Genomic DNA, 27,517 nt, shown 5'->3' on the forward strand with positions numbered 1-27,517 from the left:
GGGTGCCTTCGAAGCTAATTATAAGAGAAGGGCGTGTGGCCGCTGTGTTATTCACTTGGATCTAGACCTACTGGTGGGTGTTAAATATCATTTTAACGACCAACGTTATCAGTCTCTAGACACGCAAAATGAACATCTTAAAGAAGAGCACATTTTGGGTACATGCGTTACTGTCACCTGTTTAAAGTCCAATTTTTGCAATTTTCATTAAATTTTAAACGGGCGCTCTTTAAATTCAGATCCCTATTCATAGATTATTTAAATAATCGTGCCCATCCAATTTTTTGTTTACATATTTATACATTCTTCATTATAAACATAAATGCATTTAAATGTATGTTAAAACTCTTTAGGAGCATGTCTGCTTTTTTATTATTTCGCATTAATGTAGCATGTTATCTTTAAGAAAACAGGGGTATTGAAGAATGCAATTAATCCCTCTACCACCGCGTGACCTAACTACAGTGTACCTATGGGAACCAACAGATGGGTAATATTGCTCGTGTTATTAATATACTGATATCTTCGCACACCTTAGCTTACAAATTATTTAAGACGATACCAAGCCATACTTCTGTTGATTCCTACCTACGACGCAGACGACAATGTCCGTTCTTTTAGGCTTTATAGTAGGGCTGACTATTTTAGTGGACGGTTTGGCCGATGGTTCCAAAATAGTGAAAGTTTACCGTATGCGTTATGAAATTCAGTTGATGGAGACAATGCTCGCTGAGTCCTGTCCTAAGAAAGTAGAAGGTATTGTGTATAACCGCTGGGTTTGACTGAAAAATATTATTTTGTCCTTTATCTTAATCTTCTTCCAATTCTATATGTAAAAACGGAATAAATGTGCGATGTTCATGTTCACTTCCAGCCATATGTGTAGCATTATATGAATTGCAGTTTCTGATTAGACGTATAAATAGTATCAAAAGGAAATCAGAAGTATAGATAACATATCATTTTCAATTTTGGTGAACAATCATCTAGGGTCTAATGATGTACACTCCGGTAGCCACCTCTCTCTCTCTCTCTCTCTCTCTCTCTCACCACTTTGGTTTGCTTCCTTTTTTATAAAGGAATGTCCGTCACAGACTGGACGTTAGTAGGACGACGTCAAGTGGACACCAATCTTGACCTGGAGATTCAGCTGGCCAGTGTAACTCTATCCCATCTGAAGCAGCTCTACGCTCAGTGCAAGGCTGAGCAAGCGGGACAGGTAGCGACGTCAAAGTTCACCACCCCTAAGGCACCAACTACAACTACTACCCCTGCCACAACTACAACTACTACCCCTATGACTAGTGCTGGGACTATTTACTTTCCTTATGTAACACGTGAGTTAGATTCATTTCGGTTACTCTGATTATAACTAAATAATTACTGTGAGATCTTTATAAAGTAAAATTAAATGTTCCAGTGACAACAGATTTCTTTCCGTATTGGAGGAGGAGTTCGTTAGTACCAAAGAGCAAATTAAATTAACTGGCCAAGTCAAAATTATATAAATATTGCACAAAAAGTGTTCATCTTTAACGTGGCTCAGTTTTTATTTATTTGTTTGTTTTATGGAATGACCCTAGCACGTGTTTTTCTCCCAGCAAATGCAACTGTTATCCCAAAGTGGTGCGGCGGTGCACTACGTCAATCACCTCTGACTACACCACCTGTCGGATGGCAGATGTACTACATCGGCCCGGACGACAGACACCTGTGGGGCAAAACATGTTCTGATCTCATTCAGTGTATACCAGGTAAATGTTTCTCTCTTGGTTGATATCAACCGCGTTAACAGTCTTTATAGTGGACGCCAATTTCTGAGGCCAAAAATAGCTCAAATTAATGTTTTTTTTAATCAATTTGCAATGATTTTGTGCTTATTTTTATCACTTGAAGTGCTAACGAGAGATGCGGCCGGGACACTGAAACTGAGAATAAAAAAATTACGCCGCCTTCTGATGAAAATTTACACGCTCTGTAAAAACGCAGTTGTAATAAAATGTAAATGCTGCATGAATAAAACGTTCCTAAAATTGGCAAAAGACCATACAGACAGTATGAAAACCCTTACACGTGTAAATAAAATTGTTTGTCTTTGTTTAACGGTGGAGATACATGTATGTAAAAGAGCTTTAAATGACATCAAAACCAAAACTCATACACAACTGACATATTTGATGTTAGCACTTGTGATGGAGTGATCTATGTTTTAAGAATAATACCCACGAAACAGTATTTTTTTTTTCGTTTTCGTTCATCTATCCTTCAGGAATTGGCAGTGCTTCCGATGTCCTCCGTCGTGGCGGAAACTTTGGCTGCTGGCGAGGCAAACAACCACTAGACCCTGCTGCCATAGTCCGGGGCAGTTGTAAATCGAATTATCAACACACCGGCAAACTTGCGGATTGTTCTGACTGTTCTTACTTTGGCGTGTGCGTTAATACATCCGGTGGTGCGTAAAATCAACGAATGGAGACAGATTTATTCTAAACAAAGCTGATTTTATTTTTCACTGACTTGGTCCCACGTATATTGTATCGAGGTCTTTATTTCACACCTGTGCAGTCGAAAAAATGGCAGAATAAAGTGAAATAAATGACGTGGCTATACAGTATTCAGACTAAGATCTAGTTGGTAAAAGAGTACATCTTTTGTAGAGATAATAAACCCGTCAGGTTTGCTGTTTTGGCCCTTTCTCAAAGAATATTGATTACTTGACTGATCCCCTTTTATCACATTAACAAAAGCGACTATAGTGAAAAACCTATGTCACGTATCACTTGTTGGTTTTTTATCAGTTTCAGGTTTCCTCGATCTTGGTTGACATCCGCCATGTTTTTTTTAGAGTTGCAAAATTAATCAACTGCAACAATTGCTCTGAGCAGATGATATATCACACTATAATGAGAGGATTTATCACATTCAAAATGACTGTAAGCAGTTAAGGCTATTTACAGGGAATGCAATACAATACAAAGATTGCAAAAAAAAAAAAAAAAAAAAAAAGAAAAGTAGTCGATGTTGAATTGTATTTACATAAATTACCTGTACGAGCTGTATATAGTAATACGGCACGTAAACATTTAAGGTGCGGTTCGTTTACTGTGCAGTGTGGGCATTTACACGTACAGATATCTACTTGACAGAATTGAACGATATAAACGATATAGCATACTAAATGCTGACTCTGCATGACAGCATTTGAGAGTCATCCACTTGGCCTACTAGTAGAAGAATGAACCAGACAAGTGGGCCATGGCACACAAACATTATTTATCATTTTCAGACACACATGGAGTTAATATGGGGTAAACACGTTGTGTTTGCTATCTACCTTAACATAGCTCTCATTGCTTTAATCTGGCTGATCATGGCGCGATATTTCCCAATAAAAAGTGTTTCTAAAAATGCTACTGACAATTGTTGGTGCCCGGTCGTGACATCCAAAATCCTTGTCTAGTCCGGTGACACCATGGTTCACGTGCTGCCATCTTTTGATAAATTTTCTGGCTGTAAACTAAAGCTTGTAGCTGTCAGACCTCGTTGAGCGACACCGACGCCAGAGGAGGTAAAAAGGCAGACAGCTGGCGATGAAACACATTCCCAGAAACAGCACTCCCAACTGCAAAACAAAAAAACAAAACAAAAAAAAAAAAAATAATAATAATGATAACTATCACGGAGAGGTTACCACATCACACGCCATTGTCCCATCATTTTTAATCACATGGAAACGGATGTGATCTATGCTGATATTGAACTCAGAATGGTGTCAAGTCAACTGTTATATGGACAAAGTAGTCTAAAGCTCATCGACCTATTCCACCCTCCCCAAATATATGCTTATAGGGATTCACGGATTCACTTTAGACCTAAGCTAATTTCTGTAACATGTATTTTATCTTTAAGAAATCAACAACTGTTTGTACATAAACAACGGTTCTTATACATACCCAGAGAGGGTCACTTTCCAGGCTGTTCTTGTACCAGGAAAATATTGGGAACTGAACAAAAGTTAACAAATTACCGACGGAAACTTGAATTCCAAATGTCTTTCCGATATGTTCCTTTGGAAATCTAAAATATAAATGCGGTGTTGGAGGAATATACAGTAAGACTGACGATCATTGTGTCCATTTTATCTATGCCGAGTGTTACTTGCATTTTCTTTTACAAGGTACCTTAAGCACTTTTCCTTCTAAATGTTCGATTTATATATACATATTAAATTCATATTATGATTTGGAAACAGGAATTTATTTGTAAACATCGATCAAGAAAATTGCTGACCTATTATTTCTTTGCGAAAACAATCAGGCAAATGCTAGTTGGTGAAGGCACACGAAAAAAAGCGATAAAATACACACAAGTTGTATTACCAGTTTACTTACGCAGTGGTTATGAATGCCAGATGCACGGCGTAACTTCCGGTTTTCAACAGAGAGTGAAACAAAATGGCCACAAACTGCATCTCGATAATGGGGATGATACATGCTATGGAGACGACGATCGCTGCCAAAACAGTCAGGGCAAATGGAACCATGAAGCATTGTTCTTTGTCTAAAATGTAAAACGCATAATGAAATGTGTACTATGAAACTCAATCATACCTGACTGCAATCTTCAGGGATATGACGACCTCTTAGTCTCATATCCGTTTTACGAATTAGCATCATTTGCAAGGCCGCTTTTTATTGGGACCATTTCTATTAATACTAAACTGCGTAATCCATTTATATTAAGGAACGACTTTACTAGTTAACATAATATATCCGTGATACACAGCTAAAATAGTGTATTTTAGACATTTAGATTACTGTTTTAACAGTATTATATGCTTAAAAGTGACAGGCGAACGAAAAACAGTAGTATATAATCATACAAACTCTGTTTCACTCATAGATCAGTAAATATCACCATCATATATAATTACCGTCTTTAGTTGCCCTAGAAAGGAGTTTATCCAACATCAAACCAGTCAAGAAGGCCCAAAAAAGGGAACCCATTTGAAGCCAGGAAAATGCGTCCGTATACGTACTTACTGTAATATTATAAGGTTATAATAAGATGAACATTTATTATTAAAAAAAAACAATATTAATAAATGTTTGTTAGAGTTGTCCACCGTTTTTATTTAAGTGGTCGCAAGCTCAGTGTGACAGGATTAAAGTGATACATACGTAAATGAATTACCTGTACTTTTCACATTGTTTCCGTAGTAATTGATCACAGAGTAAAAACTGCCTAGGTATGTGACCATAAGGGTTTCCTGGCACAAAAACCACAGCATCAGCACCCAAAAAGAAGGACTTTTGAGAATCAGTACCGAGCCTTGGAGTAAGCTGGTGTTAGTGCCTTTGTCATCTTCAGCGTTTTCTACGTTGGGGACCAAGTGCATACGTCTGTCTTCACATGACTGCACGGGATTGACATCGTTTTTGTGTTGTTGCCAAGTGTTATTATCGACATCATGGGCGGGTTCCGTTTTTGATAGTTTATTTGTGTCATCTGGTGTGATTGCTGCGCTTGGGAAGCCCTGGCGATTAATATGAAGTTCGTTAACCTCATCGTTAGATACAAATCCATCACCATCAGCCTGGATGTTCTGGCTGTGGACGTTTGTACTACTTTCTTTGCATGATGTTGGTGATTTTCCAGTACTGCTGTATCCTTTGTGTTTCTTTAAGCAACAAGCGATATCAATGTTTTTCCCCTCGTCATCTCTTCTTGGAGGAAGGGTGATTGTGTTGACAGAAGACACAAGAAGTATGATGCCGGTAAAGGTAAACATGCACGTTTTGTATGACACTCCAGCTTGGTATGTCAACTAGAAAAGATTTTTGCGCAGTTACACACTTCGTCGATTAAGTTCTAACTTAAAACTTATTTAAATAGCAGTATTTCAGCAAGGTCTTCTTCATCTTTTACGACCCAATCAGGTTCATCGAAAATTGCCATATGTCGCTGCAGTGCATTATTTTATTACTTTATTCATTCATTATCAATTCATTCTCTTTCATGGTCATCTTGCGCGTATTAATTCTGATGAATTATCCATGCAAATTATCTAACATTTGACAGAGGCTTTTTCTTCATCATCGTTTATAAAGTTGCTATAACAATTGTGTTCCTTACAAAATTACGTTTGCATAATTATTCTTCCAAGTTTGTGGTTTAAAAGCTGTGAGGCTATTTGTTTTCGTATGTCTGTGTGTGCGTGTTTGTCCATGTGCCTGTATGTGTGCAAGGTTATATAGGAGAACTTACCTTTAACAAAACAGGTACAAAGGCGCTTATACCCATAGCACCGGAAACCAAACAGGTGAGCGTTGCTTGTGCCTTAGGAAATAGTCCGGCCACTTGGACGTCAGTTACAGCTAACTGTAGACCTCCAAGCACCTGAAATACAGCCCCGGGAAATAACAGCCATTCTGTTCCTAAAATAAATGAATAAATAAATAAATAAATAAATAAATAAGTTAAATTAAATTAAAAACAGTTTACAATTCTATATTAAAAGTGTAATAGGTAAACATTAATTCTCCTTTTGTGTGTGCCGTACATTACGTTCATATATTTTCATTAATGAACATGTAGGGAGCTATCGTGGCTTTTTCTATCGCCGCGACATTATCTGTTATAAATGTGGCTACATGGTCACCAAAGTTTCCAAATTTGCGGATACGTTTAAGTCGAACGTGAATATTTAGTACGTTGTCTTTGCATGTACTTATTTTATTTCAATTTTAACAAAATTGTATCGAGTGCAAGTGTTTAGCGAGTGACCATGGCACTGATGCATTCTTTGAGCCCTCATTTTCTTATCAACGCCAGTTACGCGTGAACCGAACGTTTACGTCTTACATATTGCAGATATGATATCTGAAACCGTGCATTGAGTACTACTTATCTTCCGCAAGTTTTGGTTTTATTTGTTAGCGTACAGTTTGAGATATTTACAGGAAAGGTCTCGTGTAGTTTGCATACCTCTTTCTGCTAACGCCATCAAGAAGAATCCACCAGCGCATAGGCATCTTAAAGAACGACTCCAAATATTAATTAAATGCTACAGTCATTCCATTACAATTCCATTCACATCAAGTATGCAAGTATGCAACTTGTTTTGGCATTTTTTACTATATTCATAAAAAGAGAGAAATAGGTCGGAGTGCAAAGAAGACAAATGCTTATTTTTCATTTGAACGTGACCGGCAAGCTAATCTTACATAATCTTACGCAATCCGCTATACATTGTACGTAACCCATATAGGCGACCTTTATGTCTCCTCCATCCCAGTGCACCATAAACTTTCATAGCCCCATTCACAACAAGAAAGAAGGCAATAAAGAATACTGATTGTTCGAGAATTGGCAAAAAAGACCGCTTTTATTATATGACCCCACTATTCTAATCATTTAAACAATTTAAAGTAACAATTTGTTGTCTGTATTAATTATTATTGCCTCAGAGATTATATATATTCAGTATGACTCATCATCTTAAAATTATCATATAACGAGTCAGCAAAAAGCCGTTGCCCTCAGTATATACTTACATACATACAATCCTCACACAAACGGTCCCGCAGTGATCATAGATATATCCAAGCACTGGTAAAGATACCACACCGATAACAGCGATCGTGTATACAAGGGTGAGCGCCTCTTCCTGCTCGGTGCACTTATGAACTCGGGCGTCTTCAGCTGCTTCTTGGGTGCAGTTACTAGTAGGTAGTCCGTTACAATCAGAACTATTGGTAACAGAATCAAAATAACACCGATCACCGTAAAATCCTTCCTCTACGAATATGAAAACAAATGCTGGCCATCCGAAGACCGTGACAGAGTAGACAGCAGCCTCCAAGATACCCAGAACGGTACACAATAGCTTCCAACACGTGGATTGTGCCATGTCGACCGTCCTGTACAAATTCTAAGGAGTCACTGTCCTGGCCTCGAAGTCACCAGGGCTGATAGTTGCCCGCTCATTCACTTGGACCCGGTAGCATCAAACGTCGCCAAGACGTGGCAGTTACGTGCAAGTTACTCTAGTGTAAAACGATACTTCAGTTCGCTAAGCATTTGTACCCAGCTGGAGTTAACGTAAGACTTAACTATGTCATAAATCTACGCCTGCCTTGTTGGAGATATACCCTGGTATGTCGGTCGTAGCTGGGCCGTAGCTTGTTGTCTAAAGAATCCCCTGGTTCTACTTAAAATGAGTGAGACTACAGATCACTGTGTTGCCACTATATCGATATTGCCTTTAGATTTCCCGTCAACCGGGACATCCTTCCTAGAAGACCTCAGGTGTAGTCATAAAGGGTGTGTAACCTCTCTACCTGACTTGCGTGCAAATCTAGGGTCATGAAGAGCGGTTCAGGTGGAGGAAAGAAAATGCTCGATTGCAACACTTCCAGAATAGCGAGGCTTGTGCAGTGGGCTTAAACAGGGAGAGCACGCGGACACAATTTATTCAGTTTTCCGATTTCTTATCTCATACAAAAGATGTTAACATTAAAGTTTTGAATGCTCATTTTTTTCTAAATACATTTTGTTTCTGTTCAATTTATATGATTTATTTTGTGGGAAGTTCAAGATCGGTCTCAGACATAATGATGAAATTTAAGTGCTATATACTTTTACTTTATCAACCACAAATGGTATGTTATGTATTTGTACCTATTATTGATAATATCCGTAGAGATGATGCTGTGAAATTAAATGGGAATCTAATATTGAAAGACTTTTTAAGCAGAATGTTTTTTGGGTATACGCTGATTTTTTTCATTTAAAGTAAGGTATTGTTGATTGAACCAAGTTTCAGAATATTTAACATGAAGCAAGGAGAATAAGTTAGACTTTTTATTGACAACTTTCGAAAAAATGGCACATTTAGTGTGATTAGCAGTCGAAATGTATAAAAATAAAGTGCACTCAGAATTGGAAATGGTTTGAAGCGATCTATATTGTGAAACTATATCCTCGGTTAGTATATCCTCAGTGTATGAAATAATAAAAGCAATAATTAAGACTGGATGCAAAACTGCAAAGGACTACCAAACGCAGATAACTCTGCAATTTTAGCGTTTTCAGAGGCACATCTTCAGTCAATGATACTTCAATTTAGCAGCTAGAGGCCTAGGCATCACCGCCATTGTCTCAATAACTGTTTCCCTTATATGTATCAGCGCCAACGACTGTAGGTGGTAAAACACGTAGCATACTTGTGAAGCGTCGTTTCTGCTCACGAAAGTCTTGACAAAGAATTGAATCGGTTCTGTTGCTACAGCATCTGTCAAAATTCAAATGCCACTTCTCAACTGTCAGTGACAAATATTGTGTCGTTTCCATTGAGGTAGAAGACAAAAAACCGTTCTACCTGGTAACGTCGTATTGCTAGGACTGCCAGGACTATTAAACAACGTTAGCAGTAAGAAACAATTAAGTACAGTGACTGCCGAGCACGCAGGTCTGCTTCTAACAGGGCACGATTTTTCCCAATATACTTTCTTTCTGCAGATACATTGTTGAATAGTTTTTGTCCAGTCGCCAAAACAAAATTCCAGCAATACAACAGATACTGCAAGGTCATCACCTGACTCATATTTTGGCTATTATCTACAGAGTATAGCAGTTTTTCCTTGTGGAGCGACACCGACGCCAAAGAAGGTAGAAAGGCAAACAGCTGGCGGTGAGACATATTCCCAGGAACAGAACTCCCAACTGCAAAAACAAAAACAAATAATAATAATAATAATAATAATAATAATAATAATAATATCTATCACGGAGAGGTGTTCTCATCATATATTTGTAAATGTACATGTAATTGTGCCATTCTTCATGATTTCATGGAAAAATGTGACCCTGAAAGATATCAAAATAAAAATGGTCTTAAGTCAACTGCTCGCTGGGCAAAGTAGTCTTCAGTGCCTTGACTTTTTTTCCAAAACTAAAAAACCGAAATGGTTAAGCTTATAGGAATAAATGGGATGATAACTCTTCGTATGAGAACTATATTTCACAATAAAAAACATTGGAAACAACTCAAAGAAATATAATATATTCTGTTTTACCATAAAAAAGGCAGTTATAGCTATTATTCTGATGTCTGAGCTTGTCATCAGACCACGTGACCTCAATAGATGACTATGCTCTGTAATATTCTCATAAGAAATTATAACATAACTTAACATAACATAACCAAACTTAAAAAAAAAAAAAAAACTTTGAATGTAGACATGACTTCGATAATCATTGGTAAGTATGGAAAAATGTTGCTTACTCCAGGAAAGTCCAAAACAAACAATTATTATCCCTTAAACTTAAGATCTTAGCTAGTGTATTGCTATGTTACGTACTTTTTGGTCTAGAATGTTGTGAGACAAAGGCTCCTATACCTACCCAGAGAGGGTCACTTTCCAGGCTGTACTTGTACCAAGAAAATATTGGTAATTGAACAAAAGTTAATATATTAGCGACGGAAACTTGAATTCCAAATGCCTTTCCGATATGTTCCTTCGGAAATCTAAAAAATAAATGATGTGTTGGAAGAAAATGTGTCCAGCAATAATTGTGTTTGTATTATCCATGTATACTCCCCCAGCAAAAAAAGTGTCACCCCTGTCATTTAAGTACACTGGCACATGGGGTAGCCATAGTTTAACTTTACTATCACATTGGTAACCGATCATCGTGTAAATTGGGGGCGTGAGAAAATTGGATAACTGAATGTTAACAATGCATACATAAATGATCTCATACTATCTATACACCGTATATAAAACGCCATGCACAAACGGGTCAAGTACGTCCTCCAATCCATAGAATACTGTATAAATATTAAAATGTGGTTTTGAATTTTTTTTACTATAATTAGCCCATTCATTGAATCATAACATGTTTTTTTGTAGCACTTAACGCATTGCATTAGGTATATATATATATATATATATATATATATATATATATATATATATATATATATATATATATATTGCAATATATTGCAATAACAACAATACTAACACGAGCAGGTGCACGCAGATAACAGATCTAGATACTTAACGCATGGGTATATTACCAATCAACTCACGTTGTGGTTATGAATGCCAAATGCACGGCGTAACTTCCGGTTTTCAACAGAGAGTGAAACAAAATGGCCACAAACTGCATTTCCATGATGGGGATGATACACGCTACGGAAACGACTATCCCTGCCAATACTGTCAGCGAAAATGGAACCAGGAAGCATTGTTCTTTGTCTAGAATGTAAGATTCACAATGATATTTGTACCGTAAAAGTGAATCAGATCTGACTGTGATCTTCGTGGATGTGACGTCCACAAAGCATCATATCCGTTTTATGAATATGCATAGTTTCGTTCATTTGTTTTATTTTGGAAGACTGCGTAGGGTTGAGGCATTAACACTAAGCTGTTCATATAAAGACATTTCAATGTTTACTATACTTGTTAACATACATTATATTTTCGTGATAAACAGCTTTTAAAATACGTAGATTGTCACTTTTTATGTAATATATCAATTTTCTGTCAAGAAAAAAGGCGAACATACTACAAACAAAGAAAAATTGTTTCACTTAAAGATTAGTTTATACCATCATCATGTTAAGTACCGTCGTTGGTTGTCTTGGCAATAAGTTTATCCAACATCAAACCAGTCATCAAGGCCCAGAACAGAGAACCCACTTGGAACCAGGAATACACGTCCGTATATGTACTTACTGTAACACAATTTAGATATGATTAAATGAACAATCATGAAGAATAATAAAAGTGTTTGCGAGAGTGGGCCAAATTTCGTTCTTCTCGCAGTTGCAAGCTCATTGCAACAGAAACTGAAGTAATATAAACGTAAATGAATTACCTGTGCTTTTGACATTGTTTCCGTAGTAATTGACCATAGAGTAAAAGCTGCCTTGATATGTGACAATGAGGGTATGTTGGCACAAAATCCACAACATCAGCATTAGAAAAGAAGGACTTTTAAGAATCAATAACGAGCCTTGTAAGCTAGTGTTAGTGCCTTTATCTTCTTCTTTGCTTTTAGAGAGTTCTACTTCTCGGACCATGTGTGCACTTCTGTCAACACAGGGTTCCTTGGGATTGACATCGTCCTCGTTTTGACTACAAGTGTTATTATCGACATCAAGGTCAAATTCTGTTTGTGATCGTGTAATTGCGTCCTCTGGTGTGTATGCTGCGTTCACAAAGTGTTGCCCATTAATTTGAACTTCTTTAACCTCATCCTTCGATACAAATTCATCAACATCAGCTTGGGTGATCTTGCAATTGACATCTGTACTACTTTCTTTGCACGATGCTGACGATTCCTTGTTACTGTTGAACCCGTTGCGTAACTTTAAGCGACAGGCTATGTCAATGTTGGTCCCGTCGTCGTCCTGTCTTAGAGGAAGGGTGATTGTGTTGACAGAAGACATAACAAGTATGATACCGGTAAAGGTGAACATGCACGTCATGTACGACACTCCGGCCTGGTACGCCATCTACAAAAGATTGTGACACTATTACACATATTCACTGGTGCAGTTAAGGGGATATTTTAAATTTACCTTAGGTCTTTTTCACCCATGCTTTTTACGAAAAAACAGGATAATGACTTTTTTGAAAAGATTGCCATAGACCCTATGTCGAAGAGAAGTATTTTGATTATTTAATTAACTAGTTATTGATGGGCATCTTGCGCATTTACAGTTTAAATAAATAACAACTGCATATTATCTTACATTTGACAGACGCTTTTTTCATTATTCATATGTTGTTGTCATAATTGTGTTCCATCAAATATAAACTTACATATACATATATGTTTTTCATTAGCTTATGGTTCAAAAACTTTGAATACACAGACACTTGTTTGCGTGTATGTAGGTATGTGTACGTACCTGTGCGTACGCCTGTGTGTGAGCGAGGCTAACTAGGGGCCCTTTACCTTTAACAAAATAGGTGCAAAAGCACTGACATCCATAGCACCGGAAACCAAACAGGTAAGCGTTGCTTGTGCCTTAGGAAAAAGTCCGGCCACCTGGACGTCAGTAACAGCCAACTGTAGACCTCCAAGCATGTGAAATACAGCCCCAGGGAATAACAGCCATTCCGTTCCTATAAGATGAAAATAGTTATTATTTCTTTGTTATAAATTTAAATGATAAGCATTAAGTATTTTTATAATGGGAATGTACCATACACTGTAAAAAAAGCGTTCAGCATTAAAATACATACAACACACGTTAGGTACATATACGCATTTAAAATATGTGTAAAAGCTAAACACGTATAGCTTTTCATGCGTTTAACAGAAGAAAAAGCTAGACACGTTGACAGTGTTACACGTTTAGTTATGTGTTTAGCTTCACCGGCATATGATTCTATAATAAGTCTATCACAAGCTAGTCACACTGGCTAAGCACCTCCCTTGCTAAGCGCCTGAGGCTGCAAAACATATAGAGCTGCTATAGGTGTGGAACTCATAAACGGGTGGAGCTGCTGAACAACGCGTTAAGCTTTTCAGGCTTGTCACAGAAAAAATGCTTCACGATCCCATGTATACGATCCTATAACATGTTTATTACAAGACTCAACAATTTGGCTTAACACTTCCCCTTGTAAATGTATGCTGCTGTTGGAGGCGTGGAGCAGCCTGCTTAAAAGCGTTGTGTCCTTCCTTGCAGTAACGTGTAATTATTTAAATAGGCCTATTAAGTAATAATCCAAACAACAATTAACGTTTTCACGACGTTAGCAGCTGGTTACATGTTAGTGATGGTATAGAATAACATTATGGTAACTTTTTGGATGTTTTTAACTCCATGCAAAATGATGCCCAGCTAACAAAAACATAGTAACGTTATAGCTTGTAGAAAGATTCGAAGACCGTAAAGTAGTGAATTTTCCTAACTTGTTTTTCAGAAATATATTCCGATAAATTTCTGATTTTCAAAGATGAACAGAAAGGTTTAAATTGAATCTCGAAAAAAGAAAAACTTTAAAAAATTTAACTTTGAAATGAAAATACTTTATATTTTTACATTGAAAACCTTAAGTGTTTCAACGGAAGGAAAACAACATTCAGTTTTAAAAAAAATGCTGAGAATCTTCCTCATTGGGGGGACCCCAAAGTATGAAATGGTAAAGAGAGATTAAGTCCCCCTGACGAGGAAGATTCTCAGCATTTTTTTTAAAGCTAAACATTACAGTATTTTTGTCTGCTCCTAACGTAATATTGTGTAACATTGGGTATAAAGCATGTAAAGCATGTAATACATGAAATATAATGTTCTTTTTTTACCACAAGGAGTCAAAAAATGAACTTCCTGTATCGATTGGAGCAAGCATCTTAAAATTATATTCAAAAGTAGGTAAAAAAAGCTAATCGTCGAAGTCGTGTTAAGCTGGTTTGAAGAAACTTGTGGCCATTTGTAAAGGCCTATAAGATACTTATTAATATAACAGTTATCTAATTATTCTAATTCATGATGATTGTTTGAATCATATCCCTACACGTGACAGACTGGAGTAAGGTTTCAGAATTACCTGTGTTTACAGTGTATGCGTACAGTTCAACTGTTAAGTGAGTGACCTTCACATCGGTGTCTTCCCTGATCTCCAGCTTTCTTTTCAGCGCCAATTACACATTAACCTTATTCTACAGACTAATGCAGCACGTTTTTTTTAAATTCAGAAAACTTACTGGTTTTATAAGTTAGCGTAGGACCTATCTACAGGTTGGTATATATTCTAGAAAGGCCTCGTTTTGTACCATACCTCTCTCTGCTAACGCCATCAGGAAGAATCCACCAGTGCATAGGCATCTTAAAGCAAAATTCCAAGGATTAATCAAATGTTACATTATACCTTCCGATTAAATGGCTATTAAAATAGTCGCCTTGCTAGTGTGAATCATGTTTTAACACGATCTCCAATATGTTCATAAAGAGAAAGAGGGAGTACAAAAAGTCAAGCGTATATTTTCAGACTGATAACGGGACAGGAAAGTTTAATACACATGGGCACGCAACCATAAGAGAAACTAGACGCTGAACCTGAAAAAAGATATATTAAGCAATATTGACAGCGAGGCTAAAATGCCCTCTCGCTGACAATGTCACGGTCCATTGTTTTCATATACCCTAGGTTCCAGTTTTTAGTATTGCCAGCTCGTTCTTGATTTCATATGTATTCGAAAAATCAGTGCCACAAAAAAGCAACTTTCTGCTTTTAAAACTGATTTGTGGTGCAGCCAATGCGCAATCCTTATACTGATTTCGGACATACAGTGCAGAAGTCAAACTTTGCACACACGGTAAGCAAGCGTATTTTGCTTACATTTTCAGGATGTTATGTACCTTTACATATACATATGAGATGAATGTCCTAAACTTATATTATTTTGAACGCTTAATTCAAGCGTGGGCTCGAAATAGGACATTACGTTTTAGACTTACTCAGTGGATAACGCAATTCAAAATTCCACGGTTCGTGTCAGATTTACGTTAGGTCGCGCAAAGAAAACCCAAGTCCACATAATGACCAGTTTAATGGTTTATTGGTTGACTCTGTCTAACTACATCATCTACGTGAAATCTCCCAGCTCAAGGCCGTCTCCCATGGCTCCGTCGAGCGGTCTCCTTCGAGTCTTCTTCAGTCTCCCCTCCAATATTATTTCTAGACGTCTTTTATACGTATTTCTTATCTATAGGTGGATTCTGTGCTGCAGTATTTGGCGGTACATATTAATTTTAATTATTCAAATTGCACACGTCCACTTAAGTTACATGACTACAGGTAAGGCCATAAAACGAGTCGAGTGCACAAGCAATCGACTCTAATGAAATTAATTTACATGTCTGAGAATTATATTTGTGAACACTACAAGGAGCAAATGTTTTTTGATGAGAAAAAATAATTATATAATTATTTTTTCAATTCACGTCTTAAATACAGCAAATAAAATTAAATAAAGCAAAACTAAATATGCTTTACGTTTGATTTTGGACTAATAACATTCAACTGCAGATTTACTGCGGAGCAGTTCCTTTGATTGGCGGATACTCGAAGTTGCCGCTGTTCGTCAGAGCCACTATAAAGCTCCCCATTCATCACTTTACAGTTGTACGTCGACAGGAAACTCGAACTGCATTGTGGGAGGGGGAAAGAGCGTGAACTCATGGCGCGAAGGCTCTTGAACACAAAATAATGACTACCTGCTGTGTTTCAAGTTGCAGAAATGATAGAAGGTATCGAGAAAGGTAATTTCCCGCTAATTTTACAATCATGGACCAGAGTGTGTGATCGTCGAGGTTATTCCCCATTATTCGTATACTCGCTGTTTTTGTTTTGCTCTATTTTTCCCACAATGCAATTCTCACGCATGCGCGCAGCGATTTTGTAAGTATCTGTAAAGTGGTGAATGCAAAGGTATGGATTGAGCAAGCTAGCTTTTTAGTGCCCTCACACTCAGGGTAAGTCTATAGGACGACCACCCTGAAATAAACAGTCATACATTCCTCTATCATTGCACAGCTTCTAGCCAAGAAATAAGAAAAACAGTTCAGGGCCCGGTTGCACCAACATGGCGTAAATTTACTTGGCTACGACTGTCGTAAACCGGTTTACGTCGATGCAACTGCTAAGCCTCACTTACGACCGGTTGGTGCAACCGGACCCAGGCCCGTAGCGTCTAGCGTAGTAAATCCATATTGTTCTTGTGATCACAGTGTACTTACATACATAAGATCCTCACACAAACGGTCCCGCAGTGATCATAGATATATCCGAGCACAGGGAAAGACACCAAACAAACAACAGTGACAGTGTAAACCAAGTTCAGCAGCTCTTCTTGCTCAGTGCACTTTTGAACTCGGACGTCTTCGGCTGCTTCCTTGGTGCAGTTACCAGTAACAAGACCCTTACAATAAGAACTGTTGGTTATTGAATCAAAATAACAACGATCACCGTAAAACCTTTCTTCTACGAATATGAACACGAATGCAGGCCATCCGAATAATGTGAAAGAGTAGACAGCAGCCTCAAAAATGCCCAGAGCGGCACAGAAAAGTTTCCAACACTTACTTGCCATGTTTCCTGTCCGCTTTCACCTTGGCCCTTTGTGCCAGCTGGTACAAAGTCGTCACAGTTACGCACTAGTTACTCTAATAATTTTGGTCACTGATGTGTTTTGCTTCTTCAAACTGCCATTAGGAATGACGCAAATACGCCCTGAGTGTCAGGTCACTGTGAAGCGGGCTTTGCTGATATGGATTATATACAACATTGGTCAAAAATGTTGTCCCACCCCCATTTCCATGTACTTTTATTTATAAATGATCACCTCACAGCTGTGAACTGTTAGAAATAGTGCTTTTTATTACGGATACCTTGTCTAACATGATTAATGGTTAAAAAAATACAAAATAGTGGTGAAAATATTTTACACATTTTACACATTTGGTACACATTTTATACCATTTAGTAAAATTTATAAGAGGTACCCCCTCAAATCGACTGTTTCACTGTGACTTCTACAGATGCAAAGAAATGTATATAAAATTGAAAAGACGCCATCAAATGTCACCAAATTTACACACAATTAACATTAGGGTGTGCTCGTTAAAGATCACGTGCCTAACACCGTGTGCGTCTACCGCGTACTGCAATTATCTCCTGTAGACGGCGCGACAAGCCTTCAACATGGGTAACAATTCTGTTATGTGGAATCATCATGTTATGTCAATTAAGTTAATTTTTTTCAGTAATAGGTTTGACTCCATAGAAATATAATTATTAAACTATTATAGAATATTATACACCATTTCCAGACATGCATGACACACTCCAATGTCATCAGTAAATTTGGGGTTAACACGTACCAGGAGTGAGACACCGGTTGGTACATGTATATACAGGGTCCCAAGGGGCAAAATCATGTTGTTTCAACCGGTGTCGCACTCGCAACGTTGACAAGACGTTGGATTAACAGTGGATTTGAAAGTTGGATCAACGTCAAATAACCACGTTGTATCAACGTCAGCTAACAACATTGTATCAACCCCAGCTGTAAGACAACATTCTTGCATGAAAAGACATTAAAATGATCTGAAATGTTTTTATTCTTTATACAAAAACACAGGTGCACAATTATAACATACACTGCTAAAACATCTAAGTGCCTGCTTTGTCTCATTTTTTCGACTCATTTAGCTCCTAAGCATGTTACACTCTTCTAGCCGGGATTCTTTAGCAGTAGGCCTACTAGGACGGGTTTGATGTCTAAACATGAGGGTCTATATGTATGGCCTTTCAGTTAGGATTTCCAAGGTTTAGTTTTATATCTATCTTTCTATCTATCTATATGTGAGAAATTCACGGTCACCTAAACCTGTCTATATATCTAAAAGGGTACGGTGAACTGTCAACATCGTTAACATCACTCCATCACCTTTACAGCGACTTACTCATCCTTGTGTTAGCTGACCTTGCGAGGAGGTTCAATAGAATGTATTTCTGAATATCAAGTTAAGAAAATTCACTAGTTCACTTAAGACACAAAACAACTGTTACTTTTACTTTACAGCACCGTTTTTAATATTTTGATAAAGTTCGTTACAGCATTAATAAACATAGTATCACGTTTTCAATAATTAATATTTTAAATTACGATCCATGTCTTGCATCACGACGACCTAACAACAACGTTGAGTCAATGACCAAAATACAACGTCGAGTCACCTATATTACTTTCCTTCTTAAAGGGATAATAACTCTTTGTATGAGATCTATATTTCACAATAAAAACATTGTGAATAACTCATAGAAATGTAATATATTCTGTTTTACAACAAAAACAGCAGTTATAGCTATTATTCTGATATTTGAGCTTGTCTTCAGACCACGTGACCTCCATTGATGGCTATACTCTGTTAATATCTCTTAAGAGATTTTAACAAAAAACCAAACTTTTTAGAAAAAAACCAGGGACTAACTTTGAATGTAAAAATGGATTCATTAACCATTAGTAAGTATGGGAAAATTATTGTTTACTCCAGGAAAATTCATTTTTTGGCCAAAACGAAGAGTTATTATCCCTTTAATTTTGATATAATTTCTACGTGTCACCCTTGACTCTGTGTCACCCCAGCGTCAGTTAGAATTTAAACTTATTGTTTTCATTACTCTGTCTTTATCGTACTGACTCTCTCTCTCTCTCATTCTATCTCTTTTAGACAGTAAAGGGATTATCTCAAATCCGGGATTGGCACCCACCCTTCTCCCGAAGGTAAAATATTTGGTTAAGATGTAAGCAAGGGTTTTTTGTTATGTAGATTGTTTCGAGTAAAATATTTACATTTTTAGGGAAGGTCCTGTGCTGTTTTCGTACCTTTTTCCGCTGAACCCACCAAAAAAAAAAAAAAAAAAAAAAATCCACCAGCACTCATCAATCTTTAAAAAAACAAAAGCTTCTGTGTGATAGATTTTGTGATTATTTATCTATTCGAAGAGAGAGAGAGAGAGAGAGAGAGAGAGAGAGAGGCTGTATTCCCAGAGCTTTTAGATCGATCTATCCCCGCGGGAAGTCTAACTAGATTACTGACAGATAATCCGGCTTAAATGTCCGTCCCGCCTACTACAAGCTGTAAGGGGGTAATTAACTTTCGTGTCCGCCCGGCTGACAGCTATTTAGCGTGAACCCCCAGGGAGTTAGGTCGATCTAAAGTAGATCGATCTAATCTCTAGAAATGGGGTCAGAGAGAAGCTGATTACACGTAGCAGGAGTCAATTTAAGGTTGATTCGATACATGTAGACCGATTCTTATTAATGGAATGGGTTATAATTCATTCAAGTAAATTGCGAACTTAATAAGCATGCCTTGTTGGACATATAACACGTTGTACATGACTCTAAAAAGCCGTTGGCTCCCTATCTACTAACGTACATAGGAGCCTCACACAAACGGTGCCACAGTGATCATAAATATACCCAAGCACGAGGAAAGACACCAAACCAATGATAGCAGCGGTGTAAACCAGGTTCAGCAGCTCTTCTTGCTCTGTGCACTTTTGAACTCGGGCGTCTTCAGCTGCTTCTTGGGCGCAGTTACTAGTAGCAAGACTGATATAATTAGACCACTGCAGTCTCACTTAAGCAGAACGATATTGCCTATAGATCTCCCGTCAACCGGACGTCCTTCCTAGAAGACCTCAGGTGTAGTCATAAAGGGTGTGTGACCTCTCTACCTGACTTGCGTGCAAATCTAGGGTCATGAAGAGCGGTTCAGGTGGAGGAAAGAAAATGCTCGATCGCAACACTTCCAGAATAGCGAGGCTTGTGCAGTGGGCTTAAACAGGGAGAGCACGCGGACAAAATTTATTCAGTTTTCCGATTTCTTATCTCATACAAAAGATGTTAACATTAAAGTTTTGAATGCTCATTTTTTTCTAAATACATTTTGTTTCTGTTCAATTTATATGATTTATTTTGTGGGAAGTTCAAGATCGGTCTCAGACATAATGATGAAATTTAAGTGCTATATGTTTTTACTTTATCTACCACAAATGGTATGTTATGTATTTGTACCTATTATTGATAATATCCGTAGAGATGATGCTGTAAAATTAAATGGGAATCTAATATTGACATACTTTTTAAGCAGAATGTTTTTCGGGTATACTCTGATTTTTTTCATTTCCACTTTTTTAAAGTAAGGTATTGTTAATTGAACCAAGTTTCAGAATATTTAACATGAAACAAGGAGAATAAGTTAGACTTTTTATTGACAACTTTCGAAAAAATGGCACATTTAGTGTGATTAGCAGTCGAAATGTATAAAAATAAAGTACACTCAGAACTGGAAATGGTTTGAAGCGATCTTTATTATGTTACTATATCCTCAGTTAATATATCCTCAGTTAGTGAATGAAATAATAAAAGCAATAATTAAGACTGGATGCAAAACTGCAAAGGACTACCAAACGCAGATGACTCTGCAATTTTAGCGTTTTCAGAGGCACATCTTCAGTCAATGATACTTCAATTTAGCAGCTAGAGGCCTAGGCATCACCGTCATTGTCTCAAGAACTGTTTCCCTTATATGTATCAGCGCCAACGACTGGAGGTGGTAAAACACGTAACATACTTGTGAAGCGTCGTTTCTGCTCACGAAAGTCTTGACAAAGAATGGAAGAATCGGTTCTGTTGCTACAGCATCTGTCAAAATTCAAATGCCACTTCTCAACTGTCAGTGACAAATATTTTGTCGTTTCCATTGAGGTAGAAGACAAAAAACCGTTCTATCTGGTAACGTCGTATTGCTAGGACTGCCAGGACTATTAAACAACGTTAGCAGTAAGAAACAATTAAGTACAGTGACTGCCGAGCACGCAGGTCTGCTTCTAACAGGGCACTATTTTTCCCAATATACTTTCTTTCTGCAGATACATTGTTGAATAGTTTTTGTCCAGTCGCCAAAACAAAATTCCAGCAATACAACAGATACCGCAAGGTCATCACCTGACTCATATTTTGGCTATTATCTACAGATTATAGCTGTTTTTCCTTGTGGAGCGACACCGACGCCAAAGAAGGTAGAAAGGCAAACAGCTGGCGGTGAGACATATTCCCAGGAACAGAACTCCCAACTGCAAAAACAAAAACAAATAATAATAATAATAATAATAATAATAATAATAATAATAATAATAATATATATCACGGAGAGGTGTCCTCATCATATATTTGTAAATGTACATGTAATTGTGCCATTCTTCATGATTTCATGGAAAAATGTGACCCTGAAAGATATCAAAATAAAAATGGTCTTAAGTCAACTGTTAGCTGGGCAAAGTAGTCTTCAGTGCCTCGACTTATTTTCCAAAACTAAAAACCGAAATGGTTAAGCTTATAGGAATAAAAGGGATGATAACTCTTCGTATGATAACTATATTTCACAATAAAAAACATTGGAAACAACTCAAAGAAATATAATATATTCTGTTTTACCATAAAAAAAGCAGTTATAGCTATTATTCTGATGTCTGAGCTTGTCATCAGACCACGTGACCTCCAAAGATGACTATGCTCTGTAATATTCTCTTAAGAGATTACAACATAAAAAAAAAACTTTGAATGTAGACATGAATTCGATAATCATTGGTAAAAGGCTACAAAGGCTCCTATACCTACCCAGAGAGGGTCACTTTCCAGGCTGTACTTGTACCAAGAAAATATAGGTAATTGAACAAAAGTTAATATATTAGCGACGGAAACTTGAATTCCGTATGCCTTTCCGATATGTTCCTTCGAAAATCTAAAAAAATAAATGATGTGTTGGAAGAATATGTGTCCAGTAATAATTGTGTTTGTATTATCCATGTATACTCCCCTAGCAAAAAAAAGTGTCACCTCTGTCATTTAAGTACACTGGCACATGGGGTAGCCATAGTTTAACTTCACTATCACATTGGTTAACCGATCATCGTGTAAATTGGGGGCGTGAGTAAATTGGATAACTGAATGGTAACAATGCATACATAAATGATCTCATGCTATCTATGCATCGTATATAAAACGCCACTCACAAACACGTCCTCCAATCCTTAGAATACTATATAAATATTAAAATGTGGTTTTGACTTTTTTTACTATGATTAGCCCATTCATTGTTTATAAAATCAGTATATTGAGTGAAACAATCCTTTATAAAAGTTAAATAAAGAACATTGGATTATAACATGATTTTTGTAGCACTGCATTAGGTGTGAATTTTTTTCTGCCGGGGAGTAGTGTTTTACTTGCATTTTTTCACAAGGTACCTTAAGCTATCATTAAGTCTTAATATTCAATAACGCCAACTCACATTTTCAAATTTGGTAACGAGAATACCATTTCTGAAAACTGATAATTAAAATCGCTGACTTCTTTATATATATATATATATATATATATATATATATATATATATATATATATATATATATATTGAAATAACAAGAATACTAACACGAGCAGGTGTACGCAGATAACAGATCTAGACACTTAACGCGCGTGGTATATTACCAATTAACTCACGTTGTGGTTATGAATGCCAAATGCACGGCGTAACTTCCGGTTTTCAACAGAGAGTGAAACAAAATGGCCACAAACTGCATCTCCATGATGGGGATGATACACGCTACGGAAACGACGATCCCTGCCAATACTGTCAGCGAAAATGGAACCACGAAGCATTGTTCTTTGTCTAGAATGTAAAATTCACAATGATATTTGTACTGTAAAAGTGAATCAGATCTGACTGCGATCTTCGTAAATGTGACGTCCACAAAGATTCATATCCGTTTTATGAATATGCATAGTTTCGTTCATTTGTTTTATTTTGGAAGACTGCGTAGGGTTGGGGCATTTACACTAAGCTGTTCATATAAAGGAATTTCAATGTTTACTTTACTTGTTTACATGCATTATATTTTCGTGATAAACAGCTTTTAAAATACGTAGATTGTCACTTTTTTTATATAATATATCAATTTTCTGTCAAGAAAAAAGGCGAACATACTACAAACAAACAAAAAAATGTTTCACTTAAAGATTAGGTTATACCATCATCATGTTAAGTACCGTCGTTGGTTGCCTTGGCAACAAGTTTATCCAGCATCAAACCAGTCAGCAAGGCCCAGAACAGAGAACCCACTTGGAACCAGGAATACACGTCTGTATACGTACTTACTGTAATACAATTTAGATATGATTAAATGAACAATTATGAATAAAAATAAAAGTGTTTGCGAGAGTGGGCCAAATTTCGTTCTTCTCGCAGTTGCAAGCTCATTGCAACATAATCTGAAGTAATATAAACGTAAATGAATTACCTGTGCTTTTGACATTGTTTCCGTAGTAATTGATCAAAGAGTAAAAGCTGCCTCGGTATGTGACAATGAGGGTATGCTGGCACAAAATCCACAACATCAGCATTAAAAAAGTAGGACTTTTAAGAATCAGTAACGAGCCTTGTAAGCAAGTGTTAGTGTCTTTTTCTTCTTCTTCGCTTTTAGATTTTTCTACTTCGCGGACCATGTGTGCACTCCTGTCAACACAGGGTTCCTTGGGATTGACCTCGTCCTCGTTTTGACTGCAAGTTTTATTATCAACATCAAGGTAAGATTCTGTTTGTGGTCGTGTATTTTCGTCCTCTGGTGTGTATGCTACGTTCACAAAGTGTTGCCCATTAATTTGAACTTCTTTAACCTCATCCTTCGATACAAATTTATCAACATCAGCTTGGGTGATCTTGCAATCGACATTTGTACTACTTTCTTTGCACGATGTTGACAATTCTTTGGAACTGTTGTATATTTTGCGTATTTTTAAGCAACAAGCTTTATCAATGTTGTTCCCGTCGTCATCCTGTCTAGGTGGAAGGGTGATTGTGTTGACAGAAGACATTAGAAGCATGATGCCGGTAAAGGTGAACATGCACACTTTGTAGGACACTCCAGCTTGGTATGTCAACTACAAAAGATTGTGACACTTTTACACATAGTCATTAGTGCAGTAAAGGCAATATTTAAAATTTGCTTAAGGTCTTCTTCGCCTAGGACTTTTAGGAAAGAACCAGGATAATTGGTTTTGGAAAAAGATTGCCATATAGACTCTACGTCGCTGAGATGCTTTTTATATATTTATTGATTATCCATGACCATTTTATGCATTTACAGTTTAAATAAATAATTCAGGCAAATTATCTTACATTTGAAGCTTTTTTTATTAACTGTGCCAGTATAGTGGGTCCTGACCCCCTCCTTCGATTTCAAAGAAATAAATCTCACCAATGGTCCACTCTTGAAATAAGAATTTTGTCTGAATGTATAATAGTTCTAAATCATACCAAATGGCACCGTTCACCCTCTAAATACCAACATTTAAGAGGCTCTTCACCGGGCCACGAACCCCACGCCAAGTGCGGGGGGGGGGGGGGGGGGGGGGGGGGGGGGCGGCTAAACATCTGCAGTCTCCCCTTAAAATAATCCTGGTTATGTCCCCGTAGTGTTGTTGCCACAATTTCTGATGTAGGCTGATGTGTGCATACCAGTGCATGTGCTTGTTTGTGAGCGAGGCTATGTATAGGTCATTTACCTTCAATAAGCTGGGGGCAAAAGCACTGACACCAGTAGCACCGGAAACCAAGCAGGTGAGCGTTGCTTGTGCCTTAGGAAATAACGTGGACACCTGGACGTCAGTTATAGCCAACTGGAGACCTCCAAGCAGGTGAAATAGAGCTCCAGGGAATAACAGCCACTCTGTTCCTATAAGATGAAAACAATTATTATTTGTTTATTGCAAATTTAAATGACAAACATCAAGTCTTTTTGGTATTTTTAAATATAATGTTTATAGCGCATAAAGGGGCCATTCAGAATAGAAAACCCGAGTACTAACTGATCCGCCGACTGAATATGGGCGACCCCTCTTCAAAAGCGATGTCTCTATAATTCCATGATGGTCTCCCCATGCACCGTCGATGCAGGAGCCTAGCAATTAAACCTCGGAGCCGAGATTAAATCCGTAAAGGCGGGGCGACCATCGGGAATCAGCGGTATCGCTTTTTAAGTGTGGTCGGCCATATTTAATCGGCGGATCACTAAGTACTCGGGTCATTTATTCTGAATAGGACCAAAGATAATCTCATTCGTTGAACATGAAGGGGCCTATCGGTGCGCTTCGGACCGCCGTTGTATAACCTTCATATATGTCACTACCTTGTCGCCATATTTTCCAAGTTCACGACAAAGTTAAGCTCGAACAAAACATTTAACGCTTTATACCTGAATGGTGTTTTTATTTTAATTTCAACAAAATTTACTTTTCTCTTTATTGAGGTTAATGCGTACAGTGCACCTGTTTAGTGAATGACCTTCACATTGGTCTTTTCAGCGCCAATTACACATTAACCTTATTCTACAGACTGTGGCAGCACGTTTATTTAATTTAGAAAACTTACTGACTGTATACGTTAGCGTAGGACCTATTTTCAAGTTAGTATATATTCTAGAAAGGTTTCGTTTTGTATCCTACCTCTCTCTGCTAACGCCATCAGGAAGAATCCGCCAGCGCAAAGGCATCTTAAAGCAAGAATTAAACAAATCTTACATGTATTGCTTCCAATATAATGTCTATTAAAATTGTCGCCTTGTACTCATGAAACGTTTTCATATCATTTCCAAAAATGTTCATAAAGAAAAAGAGGGAGCACAAAAAGTCAATTATATAGTTTTCCACTATATCGTGACAGTCAAGTTTAATACACATGGACACGCATAGAAACCCATATAGACCTGACGATGGTCCTGAAAAGAGTAATATTGCAATATTGACAGCGAGGCTAAAAAGCTAGTTTTTCGCACCTTTCGCTGACCTGTCAATGTCACGGTCCATTGCTTTAATAGGAAGATCATCTTGAAATAAAACGTCATATATTTGTCTATCATAGCTCAGTATCAAACCGAATATAGATAACCAAGAAATAAGAAAAATAATTCAGGCCTGTACCTCTGATTTCAGTATACTTACATACATACGATCCTCACACAAACGGTTCCACAGTGATCATAAATATATCCAAGCATGGGGAAAGACACCAAACCAATGATAGCAACGGTGTAAACCAAGTTCAGCAGCTCTTCTTGCTCAATACACTTTTGAACTCGGGCGTCTTCGGCTGCTTCGTTGGTGCAGTTAATAGTAGCTAGACAATCAGAACCGTTAGTTATTGAATCAAAATAACAGCGATCACCGTAAAATCCTTCCTCTACGAATAAGAAAACAAGTGCTGGCCATCCGAAGACGGTGACAGTGTAGAGAGCAGCCTCTAAGATACCCAGAACGGTACAGAAAAGTTTCCAACACGTGTTTGCCATGTTTGCCGTCTGCTTTCACCGTAGCCCCCTTGTGCCAATAGTTACGCAACACCGCCACATAGTTATGCACTAATTACTCCAATAGTTTGAGTCACTAATGTGTTTTGCTTCTTCAGACTTCCAGTAGGAATGACGTAAATATGACATTAATTTACAACATTAAATCTCAGCTTTGTCATTAACTGCGCAATGGTTTACAGGTACTCACGAGGAATGCAGTCAAGTTTATAAACGTTGAGTACACTGTAGAAATGCTGGTTATAATAAGAGAACGTTTCAAACAAGATGTTGGCGTGCTGGCAAATGCACACGCGCGCGCGCACACACACACACACACACACACACACACACACACATAGACAGAGAGAGAGCACAAAACAAAATGAACAGTGTTAAGCATAGAGTTCCTTACCACCCATTCAAAGAATTTAATATAATAATTGTTTGTAAAGGATGAGTGGCAATAAGAGGGTAAAAGTGCCCACCTTAGTAAATGAAAAATAAATTGTGAATAAATGGAAAAAAATTGATGCCAAATTAAAGTTGGGGTCTTACACTTTTTTGAT

General features: G+C 37.4%; 4 protein-coding genes across 5 annotated transcripts; 1 reads left to right on the forward strand and 3 right to left on the reverse strand.

Moving 5' to 3' along the window:
- The first annotated feature begins 529 nt into the window (after positions 1 to 529).
- LOC106165939 (uncharacterized) lies at positions 530 to 2,614 on the forward strand. Its single transcript, XM_086994295.1, has 4 exons — positions 530 to 756; positions 1,080 to 1,337; positions 1,602 to 1,754; positions 2,270 to 2,614. Exons 1-4 carry the CDS (start codon positions 606 to 608, stop codon positions 2,458 to 2,460), a joined length of 753 nt encoding a protein of 250 aa, XP_086850421.1. The 5' UTR covers positions 530 to 605; the 3' UTR covers positions 2,461 to 2,614.
- On the reverse strand, positions 2,481 to 8,429 carry LOC106165952 (equilibrative nucleobase transporter 1). The gene is made up of 8 exons (XM_013544329.2): positions 7,557 to 8,429; positions 6,988 to 7,034; positions 6,268 to 6,437; positions 5,194 to 5,827; positions 4,934 to 5,041; positions 4,392 to 4,560; positions 3,954 to 4,077; positions 2,481 to 3,622 (listed from the first exon to the last, which is right to left on the reverse strand). Exons 1-8 carry the CDS (start codon positions 7,910 to 7,912, stop codon positions 3,518 to 3,520), a joined length of 1,713 nt encoding a protein of 570 aa, XP_013399783.2. The 5' UTR covers positions 7,913 to 8,429; the 3' UTR covers positions 2,481 to 3,517.
- Positions 8,430 to 8,795: 366 nt separating this feature from the next.
- LOC147760530 (equilibrative nucleobase transporter 1-like) lies at positions 8,796 to 17,156 on the reverse strand. The gene is made up of 9 exons (XM_086994293.1): positions 17,118 to 17,156; positions 16,772 to 16,953; positions 14,811 to 14,857; positions 12,979 to 13,148; positions 11,893 to 12,532; positions 11,642 to 11,749; positions 11,099 to 11,267; positions 10,408 to 10,531; positions 8,796 to 9,726 (listed from the first exon to the last, which is right to left on the reverse strand). Exons 3-9 carry the CDS (start codon positions 14,827 to 14,829, stop codon positions 9,622 to 9,624), a joined length of 1,335 nt encoding a protein of 444 aa, XP_086850419.1. The 5' UTR covers positions 14,830 to 14,857; positions 16,772 to 16,953; positions 17,118 to 17,156; the 3' UTR covers positions 8,796 to 9,621.
- Positions 17,157 to 20,797: 3,641 nt separating this feature from the next.
- LOC106165957 (equilibrative nucleobase transporter 1) lies at positions 20,798 to 27,273 on the reverse strand. 2 transcript variants are annotated; one of them, XM_086994297.1, is made up of 8 exons: positions 26,605 to 27,265; positions 26,110 to 26,156; positions 25,171 to 25,340; positions 23,907 to 24,546; positions 23,656 to 23,763; positions 23,110 to 23,278; positions 22,225 to 22,348; positions 20,798 to 21,680 (listed from the first exon to the last, which is right to left on the reverse strand). In XM_086994297.1, exons 1-8 carry the CDS (start codon positions 26,949 to 26,951, stop codon positions 21,576 to 21,578), a joined length of 1,710 nt encoding a protein of 569 aa, XP_086850423.1. In that variant the 5' UTR covers positions 26,952 to 27,265; the 3' UTR covers positions 20,798 to 21,575. The 2 variants fall into 2 exon arrangements, with proteins under 2 accessions (XP_086850423.1, XP_086850424.1); XM_086994298.1 differs by lacking the exon at positions 22,225 to 22,348 and having other exon boundaries at positions 26,605 to 27,273.
- Between the last annotated feature and the right edge of the window lie 244 nt (positions 27,274 to 27,517).

The sequence above is a fragment of the Lingula anatina genome, chromosome 8 (genome assembly GCF_051362555.1).
Source record: "Lingula anatina isolate TDL-2025a chromosome 8, LinAna3.0, whole genome shotgun sequence".
Lineage (NCBI taxonomy): Eukaryota > Metazoa > Brachiopoda > Lingulata > Lingulida > Lingulidae > Lingula > Lingula anatina.

Bases quoted from the DNA above. Each gene is read 5' to 3' on its own strand.
- LOC106165952 (XM_013544329.2), bottom strand. From the start codon at position 7,912: ATGGCACAATCCACGTGTTGGAAGCTATTGTGTACCGTTCTGGGTATC. The intron at 7,035-7,556 runs GTAAGTATATAC...TCGTTCTTTAAG, and splicing joins TGTGTGAGGATTGTATGTAT to ATGCCTATGCGCTGGTGGAT. The intron at 5,042-5,193 runs GTAATTCATTTA...ATAATATTACAG, and splicing joins AAACAATGTGAAAAGTACAG to TAAGTACGTATACGGACGCA.
- LOC106165957 (XM_086994297.1), bottom strand. From the start codon at position 26,951: ATGGCAAACACGTGTTGGAAACTTTTCTGTACCGTTCTGGGTATCTTA. The intron at 26,157-26,604 runs GTAAGTATACTG...TCTTGCTTTAAG, and splicing joins TGTGTGAGGATCGTATGTAT to ATGCCTTTGCGCTGGCGGAT. The intron at 21,681-22,224 runs GTAGGTATAGGA...TTGTTTTTGCAG, and splicing joins TGGAAAGTGACCCTCTCTGG to TTGGGAGTTCTGTTCCTGGG.
- LOC106165939 (XM_086994295.1), top strand. From the start codon at position 606: ATGTCCGTTCTTTTAGGCTTTATAGTAGGGCTGACTATTTTAGTGGAC. The intron at 1,338-1,601 runs GTGAGTTAGATT...TTTTTCTCCCAG, and splicing joins TTACTTTCCTTATGTAACAC to CAAATGCAACTGTTATCCCA. The intron at 1,755-2,269 runs GTAAATGTTTCT...TCTATCCTTCAG, and splicing joins TCTCATTCAGTGTATACCAG to GAATTGGCAGTGCTTCCGAT.
- LOC147760530 (XM_086994293.1), bottom strand. The intron at 11,750-11,892 runs GTAATTCATTTA...ATTGTGTTACAG, and splicing joins AAACAATGTCAAAAGCACAG to TAAGTACATATACGGACGTG. The intron at 11,268-11,641 runs GTACTTAACATG...CTTACATTCTAG, and splicing joins TGCCAAGACAACCAACGACG to ACAAAGAACAATGCTTCCTG.